Source organism: Oryzias latipes, chromosome 2 (genome assembly GCF_053564925.1).
Source record: "Oryzias latipes strain Hd-rR chromosome 2, Olatipes_Hd-rR_3.1".
NCBI classification, from domain to species: Eukaryota; Metazoa; Chordata; class Actinopteri; order Beloniformes; family Adrianichthyidae; genus Oryzias; species Oryzias latipes.
The window spans coordinates 14,132,688-14,148,187 of NC_136238.1; the positions used below are offsets into that span (position 1 = coordinate 14,132,688).

Genomic DNA, 15,500 nt, shown 5'->3' on the forward strand with positions numbered 1-15,500 from the left:
AAAGCGTCCAAATTTCATTAATTCGGGATAAATATCAACTAAGCTCATTAACTGAACTTCAAGTAATTTTCTTTAATTGTTAATTAAATTACAAAAAGCAACAGAAATCTAATTCTCTTGAAGTAGTAATGTGAATTCAGTAGCTCTAGAAATGACTTGAAAATATATTTGACAGCTTTGACCAATTGTGCATTTTAATTTGAAGGTAAAAGTGTGTCTCAGGGTTTGGCTAACAGCTAGCTGCTTGGAAACATAAACATGCTTTTGCAGCTTATGTCAAATTGGGGGGTTGGTTTACACATAGTTTTGAAGCGTTTCTAAAGCTAAACCTGCTGTTAGATCTTAATTGGATTATGTTTTACATGTATGTGATTAGAATAATGCTGTTTGTCCCACAACATGGATAGTTTTTAAAACAAAACATTATACTTTTTGTAATTTGTTATAGGCAGTTTTAAATATTTAGGAAGTTTTACTCTGATAAATGATGTTTATTTGTTGCATGATGACAACAACTAGATAGAAATACAAAACCCCAGAAAAGATGCCAATTATCAACAGTTTTTTCTGAGAATGACTGGATGTTGCTTGATCTTCCAGCCAAAATCCACATAATTGCTGCCTGGCATTCACATACATGTGGACAAAATTTGGAATCTATATTGTGAACAATTTGAGCCTCACTGTTTATATTTTTTAATGTAATTTTCTCATATAAAGGTTAAATCAAATGTAAGGGACCAGAAAGTGGTGTGCAATAAAACAATAGGTAAAAACAAATTCAATAATATATCAATAATCAATAGTTTTATTTAAAAAAAAGTATTTCAGGTATCTTATTTTAAAAAAAAAAGTAAATCTAAGTGTTTTAAATTCAAATTAAAGTCAGCAAAACCATGTCTAAAATGTTGTCTTAGAATATCAATGTTTTTTTAAGACTGACCACAAAAAGAGGAATTTCTGCTCAAATTATACAATAAAACTTTATTCAATTACACAAAACTTTTTCATTAGCAACTTTTAAAGTATTATTAAGACTATTTAAGCTATTTTTAAAGGATAGAAATGTCGAACTTGCTGTCTTAAAAGTGGGGAATTATTGTGTATATCTACAGGATTCATCCTTAAAGTTTAGACGGGTAACAAAAACGCCCGATCTTCTCCGATCTTTTCTCAAATTATTATTTCCAATCTTTTGTGCCTCACAGGCCAAACGGTTTCCCCTCCGTCCCAGCCGTCCATCAATGAAGGAAAACAGGACGTCAGTCGGGAAAACAGCTCTGTTGACTTCAGCAAGGTGAGGTGCCGGGCCCACCGCTGTTCCTGGTGTTTACCAACCAGCTCCAACAGCTGCACACAACTTGTGGTGTATGTTTGAGCAGTCTCGGCTTTCACGTTAAATAGTGGCTAAACACCGCGACTGTAGTTTTAGATCAACAGATTTAGTTTTCTTTGTTTCCTGGCTCATCGAAGTGTGTGTCATGACGCTGATAATGACTCCTGATGTCTCATTGTTCCACACCAACGGCTCATTTTTCACGACGTGTTGTTTTTGCCTGTCATACAGATCGACCTCCACTTCATGAAGAAGATCCCCCCCGGTGCCGAGGCATCCAATGTCTTGGTTGGAGAGCTTGAGTTCCTGGACCGCCCTGTGGTGGCCTTTGTCCGCCTGTCTCCTGCCGTGTTGCTCAACGGCTTGGCAGAGGTTCCCATCACCACCAGGTAACGCAGAAGCCGCTCAGTTCTGTATTATTTCAGAGACAAATGAGCTGGACATGCACTGTGTCTTGGAAAAAAACTGGAATTTGACAGCAATTGACTTCTTTTCGTTTGCGCAGGTTTCTGTTCATCTTGCTCGGGCCTCTCGGAAAAGGTCCACAGTACCATGAAATCGGTCGTTCTATAGCAACACTCATGACCGATGAGGTGAGGCCAACGGATAACAGGAAGGAACACTTTTCTCATGTATCTGGAAACAAAAAAATTCAAACGGATGGATCGTAATTTGGAAGCATTTAGGCAACAAATGAGAAAAGTGGAGATAGAACAAAAACTGGTGCAGTAATAGCGGAGTTCCGAAAATGTTAAAATGGACTTTTTTGTGTCGGTTGATTAACTGGCCGAAGAAACTGCTGCTGGTTTAAAACTGGGAAAACCCAGAATCCATCTCTAAGATGACTCTGTCATGTTTTACATATTTAGCAAAAATGAATTTGTTTAAATCTGTATTTTTGAAGCAGTTCTTCTTTGATCTTTTTCTAAGACAGAAATTTGTTTTAGTATTGAGAGTTGTTTTTTTGTCGCCAAAATAAAGTTCCTTTTGAAGGGAAATTGAAGTTCTACATTAGAATTTTAAGTGTTTTTCACCCGTGATGAACCCTACACAACGCTTTGAGCTGTTAGCGAATGCGTACGTCCTCCAGCTGAGTCTGCCACATCTCCCTCGCAGATTTTCCACGATGTTGCTTACAAGGCCAAAGACCGGAGCGACCTGGTGGCGGGCATTGATGAGTTTCTGGATCAGGTGACGGTCTTGCCTCCTGGGGAGTGGGACCCCTCCATCAGAATAGAGCCTCCCAAGAATGTGCCCTCTCAGGTAAATGATCACAAACTGCCTAAAGGGATTGTGGGTCAGCATGCAGTGAAGGTCTGTAAAGAGCCACTCCAGTCATGTTCTGATCTATTGGAAAAGCATTCCCAGTGGTAATGCAGAAAAGCATTCAAGAACACGTTTTACTTCCAACTATCCAAGACGATGAAGATGGTGACCGATGGGTTGAGTGACTGTCATCTTTACTTCACAGGAAAAGCGGAAGATACCCCCTGTTCCCAACGGAGTGACAGATCTCGGAGAGTCTCCGGAGCCCGGAGGTCATGGCGGCCCTGAGCTTCAGCGCACTGGGAAGTGAGTGTTCCAGGGCGAAAAGGACCAAACAGCTTATAATATTTATATGTGCTGTACCTGCATACACATACAGGTTTTAACAGTCGTTTTCATATTGGAAATCTGTTGTACGAAAGCCCCGTGTGGCCCTTAAATTCTCCTTTTGTCGCAGGTTCTTCGGTGGTTTCATCTTGGACATTAAGCGGAAGGCCCCTCACTACCTTTCTGACTACACAGACGCCATCAGTCTTCAGTGTCTGGCCTCTTTCCTGTTCCTTTACTGCGCCTGCATGTCACCTGTGATTACTTTTGGAGGGCTGCTGGGTGAGGCCACGGAGGGCCGAGTGGTACGATGGATGCTCTTTGATACTTGGTCCCATTAGCCAATCCAACCCCTTGAGGCATTGGGTCTCATTTTTAGTCTTTGGTATGACTCGATCCAGTCTCAGGGTATACACCTCCACCACAAGGCAACTAAACTTGCCTCTGATGCTTCAGTCTTATGGTAGCAGTTCAAATGTGATGATCTGGAAGAATTTTGTTACACTTTTTTGGTTTGTTTTTTCAAGATATTAAATATGGTTATTAGCTAATGTATGTGTACCATTTAAGTCAAATGGAAAACTGGCATATTTGTTCAATCACTTAAAATTCTCTTTTGCCAAAGCAAATTACAAAACAGTTGACTGTGTTTAATCTGATAAAAGTCCTGTTTTTGAGGTACCCAATAGTGTTTCTCAGTTTTGTTTTTCTTGAATCTCAAAATCAGAGTTAAGCGGAATTTTTTACACACATCTAAACAGTTTTCAGTTTTTAAATACAAGGTAATTATTTAGTACTTAGCTTTTGAATCACAAGTCTCAAAATATGTATTTTTTTATATCACTTGCCTATAAATTTGCTTTCTGATCATGTCAAACTTTTCAAGAAGGATTTTTCTGAGTTTAACTTCAATATTTCAGATATTCGGTATAAAATGTTAAGATAAGGTTTTGCAAGAAACCAAATTCTATCTGTTATAAATACTAAAAATTCTTTAGACAACTCATTTGAAAATGTCTTTCATGAACTGATCAGAAATGGTGCACCCCAAGGCACTCTGTAAGGTCCCCCATTTTCTCCAGGAATTGGCCTTTTTTAAATAGCACATTGAAAAGGTCAGCTGCTATGCAGACGACACTAGGCTTTATCCAGCAGTTAATTAGACCGCAAATATAGCCTAAATCTACTTAAAAAGACAAGATTGTTCTTTCAAAGTTATATCAGTTAATTTTTTTCCAAAGGTTTTATCTAAATGAATGTTTGGTTTAGATATTGAAGACTAAATAAAATATTTTATGTTAATGATGGGAGTTCTTGAGTGTGTAGGGCTTTGAAGCAATGATTTGCCTCTTAAGTGGAGTTAAATGAGCCGATATGAATCTTCATGGGACTGATAAGATCAAAACCCAATCATTTATGGTTACAGAGTGCTATCGAGTCGCTGTTTGGGGCTTCCATGACTGGAATCGCCTACTCTCTGTTTGCTGGACAGCCTCTTACCATCCTGGGCAGCACGGGGCCCGTCCTCGTCTTTGAGAAGATCCTCTTCAAGTTTTGCAAGTACGCTCCTGTTTATGTATTTATGTATTGACTGATTGATCGTGAGGGTTTTCGGCACATCTGTTTGTTAGAGCTCAGCTGTGCGCCGCAGTATTCATGTGTGTGCGTTTCAGGGAGTACGGGCTCTCCTACCTCTCCCTGAGGGCCTGCATCGGCCTGTGGACGGCCTTTCTGTGCCTGCTGCTGGTGGCCACAGATGCCAGCTCCCTCGTCTGCTACATCACACGCTTCACCGAGGAAGCCTTCGCCGCCCTGATCTGCATTATATTCATATACGAGGCTCTGGAGAAGCTGGTTCACCTGGGGGTGCACTATCCCATCAACAAAAACAACAACATTCAGAAACTCACCCAATACTGGCAAGTCCAAGAATTGAGGCTTTTCTTTAAGGGCACATAATGTACACATTTCCTTAATGTTGTAGCTTTTTTAAAAATGAGCTTTATTTGATATTTTTCTCCTATTTATGTTGAAAAAAGCAGCTCATGTGACTTTAAAAACCTTTTCTGGGCCAGTCTAAAAATGCTGTGTCATAAAACCACAGATGGTGGTGTTGTTTAGCAAAGGTGCCCGTGCTTCATTATCTATAATCATAAGCGCTGTTGGAGTGTTGGAAATCTAGGCCAGCATGGAAGTTAAAATACTGACTTTTACTTTGGAGGATAAAAAAAGAGAACATGTTAGGCATTGAAGGGTTTGAAAATGGAAAATGGCTTCTTTCTGATGGGGAAAATATACATTTGGATAAATATGGCATTGGAAAAGATTTGTGTAACAAAACTGTAGTATCTAGGCCTGCACAATATACCGCAAATTAATCGTTATCGCGACATCAAGCTGTGCAATATACCGCAAAAGACGGCGAAAATCGCAATAAATGATTACCTTAAATGTGCTAAAACAAACTCACTGCAGCTTGAAATATATGAACAAATGAAATAAATTCTTTTATGCATTCAACCAATCAAAAGGACCCGTTTACGTTGTTGATCAATCAGATGAGCCATTTTATGTTTGATGTTTGCCTCCGTGACAAGGGTCATTAGGAGTAGAATTTTTAAACCTTTGCAGTGAAATGGAAATTATGTTTTTGGTTGTTTTGCTATTTGTTTATATACCGCAAATTATATCGTTATCGCAATATTAATCACCAATATCGCATATCGCGAGTTTTCCTCATATCGTGCAGCCCTAGTAGTATCTGATCTGTAGAAGGCTTAGTAGTTTATTTTTAATGAAATCAAATTAAAAAAGTGAGCGTTTTTCATCTAAAACAGCTGATCTAAATATTAAACTTCATCAGACAGCTTCGTTTGAAACAATTTCTTAGATTTGTAATAAAAACTATTCAAAAACAAGCAATTTAATTAAAAAAATGACTAATAATCCACGTTAATTAAAAAAGTTTAAAGACCCACTTTGATGAAAATGCTGTTTTTGGTGGTTTTAGCACATTCTCGTGGCATTTTTCTTATAAAGGAGGACACGAATAAAGAAAATTCAGCTCAAAACTGCATTTCTGTGTACTTGTTTATTTATACCATTGTGAATCAGGAGCAGATGAAAATTTTGAAAAAGATCCTCTTTGCGATCCCTCCTTGCTCTGCAACGAAAAGGGGGAAGGGGGCGGGGTTGCTCAGTGCCAACAATCCCGCCCTCAACTCAGAGGCTCATTTCTAATGAACTACAGCCGCTCTGCAGGAAATACGTCCAAGAAAAATATTTTTTTGATTATGTCTAAAAACTGCATAATAATAATTAAAAACAATTTGGGGAATTTATTGAGATGTGCCCCTAACTGTACTGTTAGCTGAAGATTTATTTTAAAAAATCAAATTCTTTCTCTTCCATACCTAGCTTTTCTGCTTCCATTTGTTCCTCATGTGCTGCAGAGTCTCGGAAAAGCTCCTAACATGTTTCATGTCTCCTCATTAGGTGTTTGTGTGAAGAGCCACATTCACCGAGCAACGAGACTCTGCGCTTTTGGGAGGACAGCAACATCACCGCCTCAGAGGTCAACTGGACCTCGCTGGATGTAAACGTAAGGGATCCATTTAGAATAATCAGACCCGAAAAAATGGACACATCTTTAAAAAAAAAAAAACGTTGAAATAAGTAGAGGTAGATGAGTAAGGCTAAACGTGAAGGATGGTGTCCTACAAAGTTCATTTCTTGCAGTTTGACTTTGAGTTTCAGCTTGAATGTTAAGATAAACAGTTGTGTAAATGAACCCTCATGTAAATATTAGCTACTATTCCGATTTTCTAATTTATCATCGACTCTTCCCTCCTCCCTACCGTTAACTCCATCGTCACTCTAATCATTTTTATCCGCATCATTATCCCCATTCCTGCTTTACTGTCATCCACTCGCGGTGGCGTTGGCGGCGGCGTGTCCTCTGGGGCCAGTAGGAGTGCGAAAAATTGCACGGACACTTTGAAGGGAGAGCCTGCGGCCCGCACGGCCCTTTCATCCCAGACGTGCTCTTCTGGTGCGTCATCCTCTTCTTCTCCACCGTCTTCATGTCCGCCTTCCTGAAGGAGTTCAAGACCAGCCGCTACTTCCCCACCAAGGTACGTCAGGCGATGTGGACGCTGACAGGAACAAATACGGAACCACGTCCGATTCTGAGCGGTTGCACTTTTGTAGATTTATTTCGTGGCTTGTCATCCTCAAAAATTGTAGTCCGTCAAGGTGAAATATTTGAACTTTTAATGGCTTAAAGAACCACCAAAAGCGGTCTTTTAGCATGAGCTTGTGGCATTTTTCTGTGAAAGTGAAATTAAAGTTGAGATGCAAAAATCACTTCAGTTGCTTCCAAGATCGCAGAATTATTTTTCACAATGTAGAAAATTGCCTCTTTAAAAAAAATCGATCGGGAGATTAAAGCTTTAATGTTTTAAATACAACTCTGCGATAAAACAACTCTTGGCGTGTGAAAATGACATTCCCATGGCAGCAAACGTGTTTTGTTTTCTTCCCACCTTGTCGCCATGGCATCCAAGCTTTACCAAACACAATTGTCTGTTTGGCTCCAGTGTCGGTTCGAGATGAGCTCGTTTCCGGGTCTGTGCAGATGATGACGCAACAGCAAATGAGTTTTTAAACCTAACTGAGGATGTGCAGCTCTTCCCGTTATAACATCTTACTGATTTTATGCAGTTTGGAGGCTCAAACAACAGTAATATTAGATCCTTTTAAAGTACTTTTTCAACCCAGTTGTGTTTTGTATTTAGACTATTTGAACATTAATAAAGACATATTTTATGAAAGTTTTACCTTGCAGCATCTTTAATGAGAACATTTTCCTTTGAACACAGAAGCTGTCAATTGAAACCACTGGGATTCCTCTTATTTTTTTTTAGCCTTCAAATTAGTTCCTTTTTTGAAATGTATGACTGCAACAACTCTCTTTTTAGCTCATGCTGCCACCTACTGGTCACACAGAGGCACTGAAATACTGCTGCAGCCTCTGCAACATTTCTAGGTGAAGCATTACGTTTTATGTGGCGATGACACATATGAGGGTAATATGTGGCGTGATGTTGGCGCACTGCACTGTTACTCCATCGCCCCCTGTGGTGAAAAATGTTATGGAACGGTTGGATGATGTGAATTTCTGATAGAAAATAAGTATTGTTTTTATTTATAATTCAATTCTATACTCAATTTTGAAAATCAAAAGGTCCTTTTGCCCGTTTTTAAGCAAAGATGTCATCATGCTGTGAACTATAAAGAAAAAAAGGGACTTCCAGCTTAAAACTCCAGCTTGAAACTTTATTGAGCACAGTTCCTCTGACAGAAGTCAGATTGTTGTGCATGTCTGTCATGATGCAGCGAAATTGAATTTCCGGACGAGTCGACCGAAAAGTTTTTGATAGAAACGTTGTTCCTAGAATAGCCATTTCATGTTTCAGGATACGGTATATTGACTCTACTTTGATTTTTGACAGACAGTTTTGATGTTTTTAAGACTCTCCAAAGTCTGTCTCTGTTCCAGGTGAGGGCCATCATCAGTGACTTTGCCGTCTTTATCACCATTCTCACCATGGTATTAGTAGACTACGCTTTGGGGATCCCTTCGCCGAAGCTGCAGGTCCCCAACAAGTTCAAAGTAAGTGTGCAGGTGACGTGCAAGGGCCGTGGGGTGTACACACAAACTACGCTCCGATTGCCTAATCTCCAACAGTCAGGGGTACGCACTTAATCGCTCTCTACAACTTCTCACTTGCAGCAAACCTGTAGAAAACCTTTTCCGTCTACAGGCTCATCGAGTGGGCTATGGCCGTTGTATTTCTAGCCGCCCACCTGTGTACAGCCCGTATCCACATGTTAAACTACGGACGCGCCACAAAAACTGTTGGGTTCATTGCTAGCCTCCTTGCACTGGCGGATATGGACCACCATCATGTCCGGAGAGCGGCCTTTGGTTTATTTGCATTTGAAAACAAAAGCAGACGTCGTCTGGCTTGTGTCCGGGTCTGGGTTGCCGAATCCGAGTCCCTGGTTGGTCAAAGTGCTAGCTGGTATGACTTGCAGCGCTCATTGGCCTCACGTTTTTTATGTAGAACCCAAAAACGGCAGCGAAAACGTGAGTTTCGAATGAGGAAGCCCAATACGTAGGTTCACTTAGGTTTGTGTCCGAATTCCCGCCCTAAAAACTAAAAAAACGACAGTGCGGCACTCTGAAGTGCCCTGAATTTAAAAGCAATTCGGACACCATACTCCGTCATTGATTTCACAAAGCTAAAATCACATTGATATGAGCGTTTTGCCACGATTATTTATGAATCCACTGTCTTCTAAAGATAAAAATGTTGATGGTTTATTAAAAAAATACAGTTATATAAAATTTTTTGGCCAAAAAAAATGTTCAGACGGAATGCATTATGGTCTATATTCGCTGATGTAGTGAGCATTGATGCGCACTGGTTTTTCGCAGAGACGTCTGGGAAATTCCCAGGGCACTTGATTTTTGGGAATTCGGACAGCACTACAAAACAGCGATCAAGTGTGGGTATCCGTGTCTTTTCAGCCCACTCGGGATGACCGGGGTTGGGTAATAAACCCTGTGGGGCCCAACCCCTGGTGGACCACCATCATCACCGTCATCCCGGCTTTGCTCTGCACCATCCTCATCTTCATGGACCAGCAGATCACTGCAGTCATCATCAACCGGAAGGAGCACAAGCTGAAGGTACCTCGGCGTTTGGTTTGACGGTCGCCAGTTCCACCGCTTTTAATGTTTTTTGTCTCCACGTCCTCACAGAAAGGATGTGGCTACCACCTGGATTTGTTTGTGGTGGGGGTGATGCTGGGCGTGTGCTCCGTGATGGGCCTGCCGTGGTTCGTGGCCGCCACCGTGCTCTCCATCTCGCACGTGAACAGCCTGAAGCTGGAGTCGGAGTGCTCCGCCCCCGGGGAGCAGCCAAAGTTCCTGGGCATCCGAGAGCAGCGTTTCACCGGCCTCATGATCTTCACCCTGATGGGCTGCTCCGTCTTCATGACCTCCGTGTTAAAGGTCCGATATTTTGGGGGCCTGCTCGTCCCTTAAGACCACCCATATGGCACTGAGCTGTGCCTTAACTGAGCCATTTGAGACTAAAATAGCCTTTTAGTTGACCCGATGCTCTCTGGGGGGCTATGGGATATTAAATATAGGCTGTGAGTTCAGTGGCTGAGGTTTCTCTGTGCAACAGTTGACAGTAAAGTTAGTTTTAATAACATTTAAATCTATTGTGCAAAGGTCAAATGCCTGAAAGCTTCACATTATGTTGGTAATTGTGAAAACGCCGACCATAATCATAATGTCTCCGTTTTTTGGGCCTTAAAGGTAAAAGAAATCTCAGCCCTTTTCTTAAAGTTTTTGTAAAAAACATCAAATATTAATGTTAATGTGTACAAGAATAATATTTAGAAAAAGAAAAACGCACAAAGATTAGTTCATTTTTAGAGTTAAAGTGATCTTTGGTACATTCTTTATTATTATTTTAGAAGTTGGTTTCAGATTAGCAGTACATCAAGAACTTTGGTCAACTAAATGTTTTTATAAATTTTTGTTTTTTTCCATAGTTCTATTGAAAAAACAAACAAAAAAAAGCTTTTATTATCTAGTTTTTCAGATGAAACGTCATTATCTCACTCAGCCTCTTCGTGAATTGTGGGAAATGTTTGTTTTCGTGTAGAATTCTGATCCCAGCCTCACAAAAAAGGTTCCTTAAAGACCCACTTCAATCATCTTCTGATCTTTTCGTAAGGGTTCCCAGTGGTTTTTTTAAAGCCAGAATCGAAAACCAGTAGTTTTCAGAGCGACAATACAGTACGATTCGCGGGGTTTGGGACCAGAGGCCCCCGCAAAAGCCCCGAATCCACAAATACGAAGAACCACCCACTCATCCCCACGGCCGAAGAACGTCTGTCCCTGATCCTCACTCATCAAAAACCCTTCTGAAACATTTCTGATGCTTTGTAAAACATTTATTTAAGACCATTGGAATATCGCTCAGTATAAAGAGTTTTTAAAATTAGTATTCAGAGCAATAAACGGCTCTATATCACACATTAGGACCGTCACATCTGAGTCAGCTGATGCAGAAGCACAACCTTTGGGTATAGCGATTCAGGAAAAAGCTGTGAAATATTCTTTAGCAGCCGACGGGCCGGCGTGCTCTTCATCTTCTGCCCCCTCCTCCTCTGCAGCACTTCCTTCAGACGCAAAAGTCTAATACAAGCATCTTGAGTTGAGTTTTTGTGAAGAATCGGAGGAGTCAGGTGACTGAATCTGTGAAACCGCAAATACGCGGGGGAACACTGTAGTTCTTTAGAAATGTGCCTCTGAAGAAGGCCCGGCCCCTCCCATCGCCCTTCTTGAGAGCTCTCCCTTTTGCATGCCCTCCCGCTAGCTTACAGCCCCTTACAACGCAAACCTAACATTACCTGAGCTGGGAGCTTGTGGCACGCCCAAAAAAGGATCTTTTTCAAATAGCATTTTATTTTGTGCTCCTGGTTCACAACGAGTGGAATAAAGAAATACTCCGATAGTTTGATTTTCTATACATGTGTTCTCCATCGAGTGGCCGGGATAGGCATTCCGGCATCCCCGTGACCTTGAAAGGCACTAAACGGCTTAGTAGATGAATAAATTCATACATGTGCTCCATCGTCAGAAGATGTTAAAAACACCCAAAATCCATGTATAACTTTGATTGGTGTGGGTCTTCAATTCGCTTCTCTGTAAGTGTTCTTGAACTCCTGATTATAAAAGCTTGAAACGTTGTAGGAATGCAGACATATTTGTTGTTTTGTTGTCCTACAGTTTATCCCCATGCCCGTGCTGTACGGAGTTTTCCTGTACATGGGGGCTTCGTCACTCCGAGGCATCCAGGTGAGTTTGCTCTTAACCCCGGATCGTTTAGCTCCTTTATTTCGATCGTAAACGTTAAACCCTCCGGTTGTTTCTGTGAAGTTCTTCGACCGTCTCAGGCTGTTTGGCATGCCAGCCAAACACCAGCCCGATTTCATCTACCTGCGACACGTTCCGCTCAGGAAGGTGCATCTGTTCACCATCGTCCAGCTCAGCTGCCTGATCCTCCTCTGGGTCATCAAGACCTCTAGAGCTGCCATCGTTTTCCCAATGATGGTAACAACCTTTTTGGTTGTATTTTTGGCTTTTCCCCAGCCTGGATTTGACTCCGCTTCTGCCTCTTTAGGTCTTAGCTTTGGTGTTTATCCGTAAGCTGCTGGATTTCGTCTTCAGCAAGAGGGAGCTGAGCTGGCTGGACGACCTGATTCCGGAGTGGAAGAAGAAGAAGCTGGAGGACGCTGAAGAGGAGGTGCAGTTAACACACCGCAACTTTACATGGCTGAAGTTTCTGCGCCTGCAGCCAATGGTCCTTGTTTTTTTTACAGGAGGAGCACAGTATTATCGCAGAGGAAGAAGGTATTGTTCAAGTACCTTTAGAGGGACACTACAAGTAAGTACCAAATGTTCCTCAAGTGGCGCCGACCATGAAAGTTGCTGAACTTTCGTGGTCACCCCGATGTTTTTGAAGGAGCGACCCAGCCACGGTGAACATCACGGACGAGATGTCCAAAGGATCTTTCGGGAACGTCTGGAAGAGCGTCAGTCCTGCCGAGGGCGCCAAAAAGGAACCAAGCACCAAAAGGTAAACTGCACCTCCGCGCCTCTCACCCACCTCCCCTACGACGGCTTCAACGGCTTTTTCCGATGCTCCTAAAGCTGCAAGTGTTCACCGTTCTGCTTTATCCAGTTTTCCAGGAAAGTTTCAAACTGCCATGCTGTTGCTGATGTCCCAGTGTGTAGACTAACCTAGTATGTCCTGCTTGCTTCTTCTGCTCCATCCCGCCCCTAAGCTCCCCTTCCTAACCTCTCAGAAGCTGATATCCCAAAGGTAAGCTGTTCCCAGCAGCCCCGGTTGGCATGCAGAGTTTCGTCCCGTGTCTTGATAGAGGAATGTGTCCGTGTGAGAAATTTAGTTTGTTTACTGACGACACAGTGGTTTAAAGATGGATCTGGTTGAGTAGATAAGTGTAGTTCAGTTTTGCATGTTTACCGATTTGACAGTAGCATGTCGTAGATCAGACAGTAATAAAGCTCCTTGTGATGTCACGTTTCCACTGAGCAGTATGATTTAGCTCGGGTTCCAACAAGAAGACACATCATTTTTAAGAAGCAAATTAACATTGAAATAAATAAAAAAATCAATCATATCAATGTATGGTTTAAAGACCCACTCTAATGATCCGCGTACGTCTTCGTTTTCCTTGCCTAACATGGAATCTGGGCTCAAAACCGTACTGCTGGATAGCTCCAACATTGCTCGCCATTTTAGTTGCACCATAAATGTTTGGTTGGCGTTGTGAGGGGCTGTAAGCTAGCGGGAGAACGAGCAAACAGAGAGCTCTCAAGAACCGCGGGAGAGGAAGGGGGTGGGTTTCTAATAAACTCCTGCCGCTCTGCAGAAGCTATGTCCTAGAAAACCACACACGTTTTGGAACTTTAAAAGACCACTGGGAACACTTTCACGGTTGGAGTGGGTCTTTAAACTTCACTGCATTCGAGGAAAATGAACTTTTCCGTTTTCTGGCTGAGTGGAAACGGCTCAATATTAGCCTGCAGGCATGTCACCGACCCTCTCAGAGCGTTTGCTTTCATTTCGTTTTGATGTCCTTGTCTTTTTCTTCCCGCGTGCAGTTGCGCCACAGATGGCGAAAAGCGACACAAGCGACGAAAACACGAGAAGAGCTTGGACAGGGAGACAAGTTTGTGATGACACACACACAGGTGGTGACGCTGTGCTGTCAGTGGATTCATCATACGAAACAAAACAAAGCAAAAACAAAAAACAGTATTCCGTGCTACACGTAATCACCTTTCGTACTGTGCTACACTGTGTTTTTATTTATTTCTTATCGTCATGTAAGTCTGTGTGAAGGTCCTGTAAAGCAAATGTTCTAGAAACCACATCTACACAAGCAAAAGAAAAACACATGGATGTTCTTTTTCTATATATACTCTTTATCTGTGTTTGAACTCTGCAGCTGCCAGAATTACACGACAATTGTGACTACTTAGGGCCAATTAGTCCAATTTTTAAAGTCTTCTTTTATTTCTTTCTACTTTGTATGTTTTTTACATTTTTTCAACAACCAGAAGTTTTAAAAAGCTGCCTAAAAAGGACCACAAATCGATTTTTACGTAGCATTCAACGTAATGTTTAGCCTCGCGAAACTAGCATTTGCAAATAAAGATGAATCCCACAGGTATTCATTACTCTAGTTACTTTAAAAGTATTAAGTTTGATATATTCTGTAAATCTCAATGTTTCCGTGTCGGTGAACGAGTCTAGAGTCTTCTCCATTGCTATTTCACATTTTGAATGTCTTTCCTCGAGTCGAGCTCTTCCCCATCGAGTCAAAGACATCATTTTGACTTTTTGGGAAAACTTGGCGTTCGCGTCGCTGCTGAGCACTAAACGAAAAAATTGACTGTCGACATACAATTACTATGAGGTTATAGCTACCTTCTTAGACTTTTCTTTCTTTCGTCTTATTTTTCCACACCCCGCTACAAAAGGCTTTTTTTTTTTTTCATTGAAAAGAAAAAAAGCACATTAAATCCAAAATAATTCCTTTTGATTGTAGTGTTTTTTTCAGGGGTAGCTTCACTGAAAAAACGTAGACATCGAGTTAGCATGGCAGCATATTTTGGTGGCTTTTAGCTACCGCTAGCGCCTTGGCTTTTAGAAAACTAGCTTGTTGGGTGTTTGTTTAGAGGCTCCATGTTTTCCTCCTACTTGCTCATCTCGTCAGCCATCGATGAACATGTGATCTCCTCTCCAAACAACCCCTACGATGTTAGCATCTGAAGCGAAACGTTTCCTGGCTTTTTATTTTGAAAGCAAATGCCTGCATGACGATGAAACTCGCTGCAGGACCGTGAGTACTTCTAGAGATGCAATAATCCTTTTTTGGGGGGGAAGGGGCAACAAATAAATGGGAAAGAGTCTTAATGTAAATGAAATACTATATTTTATTCATGTAAATGTTACTAATATATTACTAACATGGTGTTAAATTCATATTTTTCTTGTAGATGTAACTTTCCCATTGTTTAAAGTACTGACTCTCACTTAAAGGAACTAAAAGTTGGTCAAAAAATTATATCGATATCAAATGTTTTGACGACTGGAGCGGGAAATTCTGCCTTAAATTTGGTAGTAATAGACGGACATTTTCTGTAATTATTTAAATCACCTGTATAGAGAACTATTAGTTCAGAACTGTTTGTGCAATTGTGATTTGTTTCATGAGAATAAACTGGCACACGCGGGGGGGAGCATAAATAAACACATTAAAAAGCTGCTTTCTTTACTCGTGATTTTCCTATTTTTCAAGCGCAAACAGGTTGAAATGATGTTGCTGCTGACCACGTTGCTTCCACCAAAGGTGTTTTTGGTTTGTATGAAATTGTGGGACACCAAAAGCAGAC

The 15,500-nt window shown here is 41.3% G+C and overlaps 1 protein-coding gene across 14 annotated transcripts in view; it reads left to right on the forward strand.

Moving 5' to 3' along the window:
- The window catches only part of LOC101167104 (sodium-driven chloride bicarbonate exchanger), a 62,232-nt gene extending 46,859 nt beyond the window's left edge, over positions 1-15,373 (forward strand). For 6 of the 14 annotated variants that reach the window (XM_078932992.1, XM_078933024.1, XM_078933018.1 and 3 more), the window contains 20 exons: positions 1,209-1,297; positions 1,568-1,725; positions 1,842-1,929; positions 2,453-2,599; positions 2,808-2,908; positions 3,060-3,234; positions 4,356-4,489; positions 4,603-4,848; positions 6,425-6,530; positions 6,901-7,062; positions 8,490-8,603; positions 9,525-9,686; positions 9,759-10,010; positions 11,805-11,873; positions 11,955-12,128; positions 12,199-12,321; positions 12,398-12,462; positions 12,541-12,654; positions 12,863-12,900; positions 13,704-15,373. In XM_078932992.1, the coding sequence (XP_078789118.1) occupies positions 1,209-1,297; positions 1,568-1,725; positions 1,842-1,929; positions 2,453-2,599; positions 2,808-2,908; positions 3,060-3,234; positions 4,356-4,489; positions 4,603-4,848; positions 6,425-6,530; positions 6,901-7,062; positions 8,490-8,603; positions 9,525-9,686; positions 9,759-10,010; positions 11,805-11,873; positions 11,955-12,128; positions 12,199-12,321; positions 12,398-12,462; positions 12,541-12,654; positions 12,863-12,875 (2,492 nt within the window). In that variant the 3' untranslated portion in view covers positions 12,876-12,900; positions 13,704-15,373. Of the gene's footprint in view, positions 1-1,208; positions 1,298-1,567; positions 1,726-1,841; positions 1,930-2,452; positions 2,600-2,807; positions 2,909-3,059; positions 3,235-4,355; positions 4,490-4,602; positions 4,849-6,424; positions 6,531-6,900; positions 7,063-8,489; positions 8,604-9,524; positions 9,687-9,758; positions 10,011-11,804; positions 11,874-11,954; positions 12,129-12,198; positions 12,322-12,397; positions 12,463-12,540; positions 12,655-12,759; positions 12,901-13,703 lie in introns of all 14 variants that reach the window. The other 8 variants (XM_078932967.1, XM_078933003.1, XM_078932976.1 and 5 more) reach the window with 2 other exon arrangements.
- The last annotated feature ends 127 nt before the right edge of the window (positions 15,374-15,500 follow it).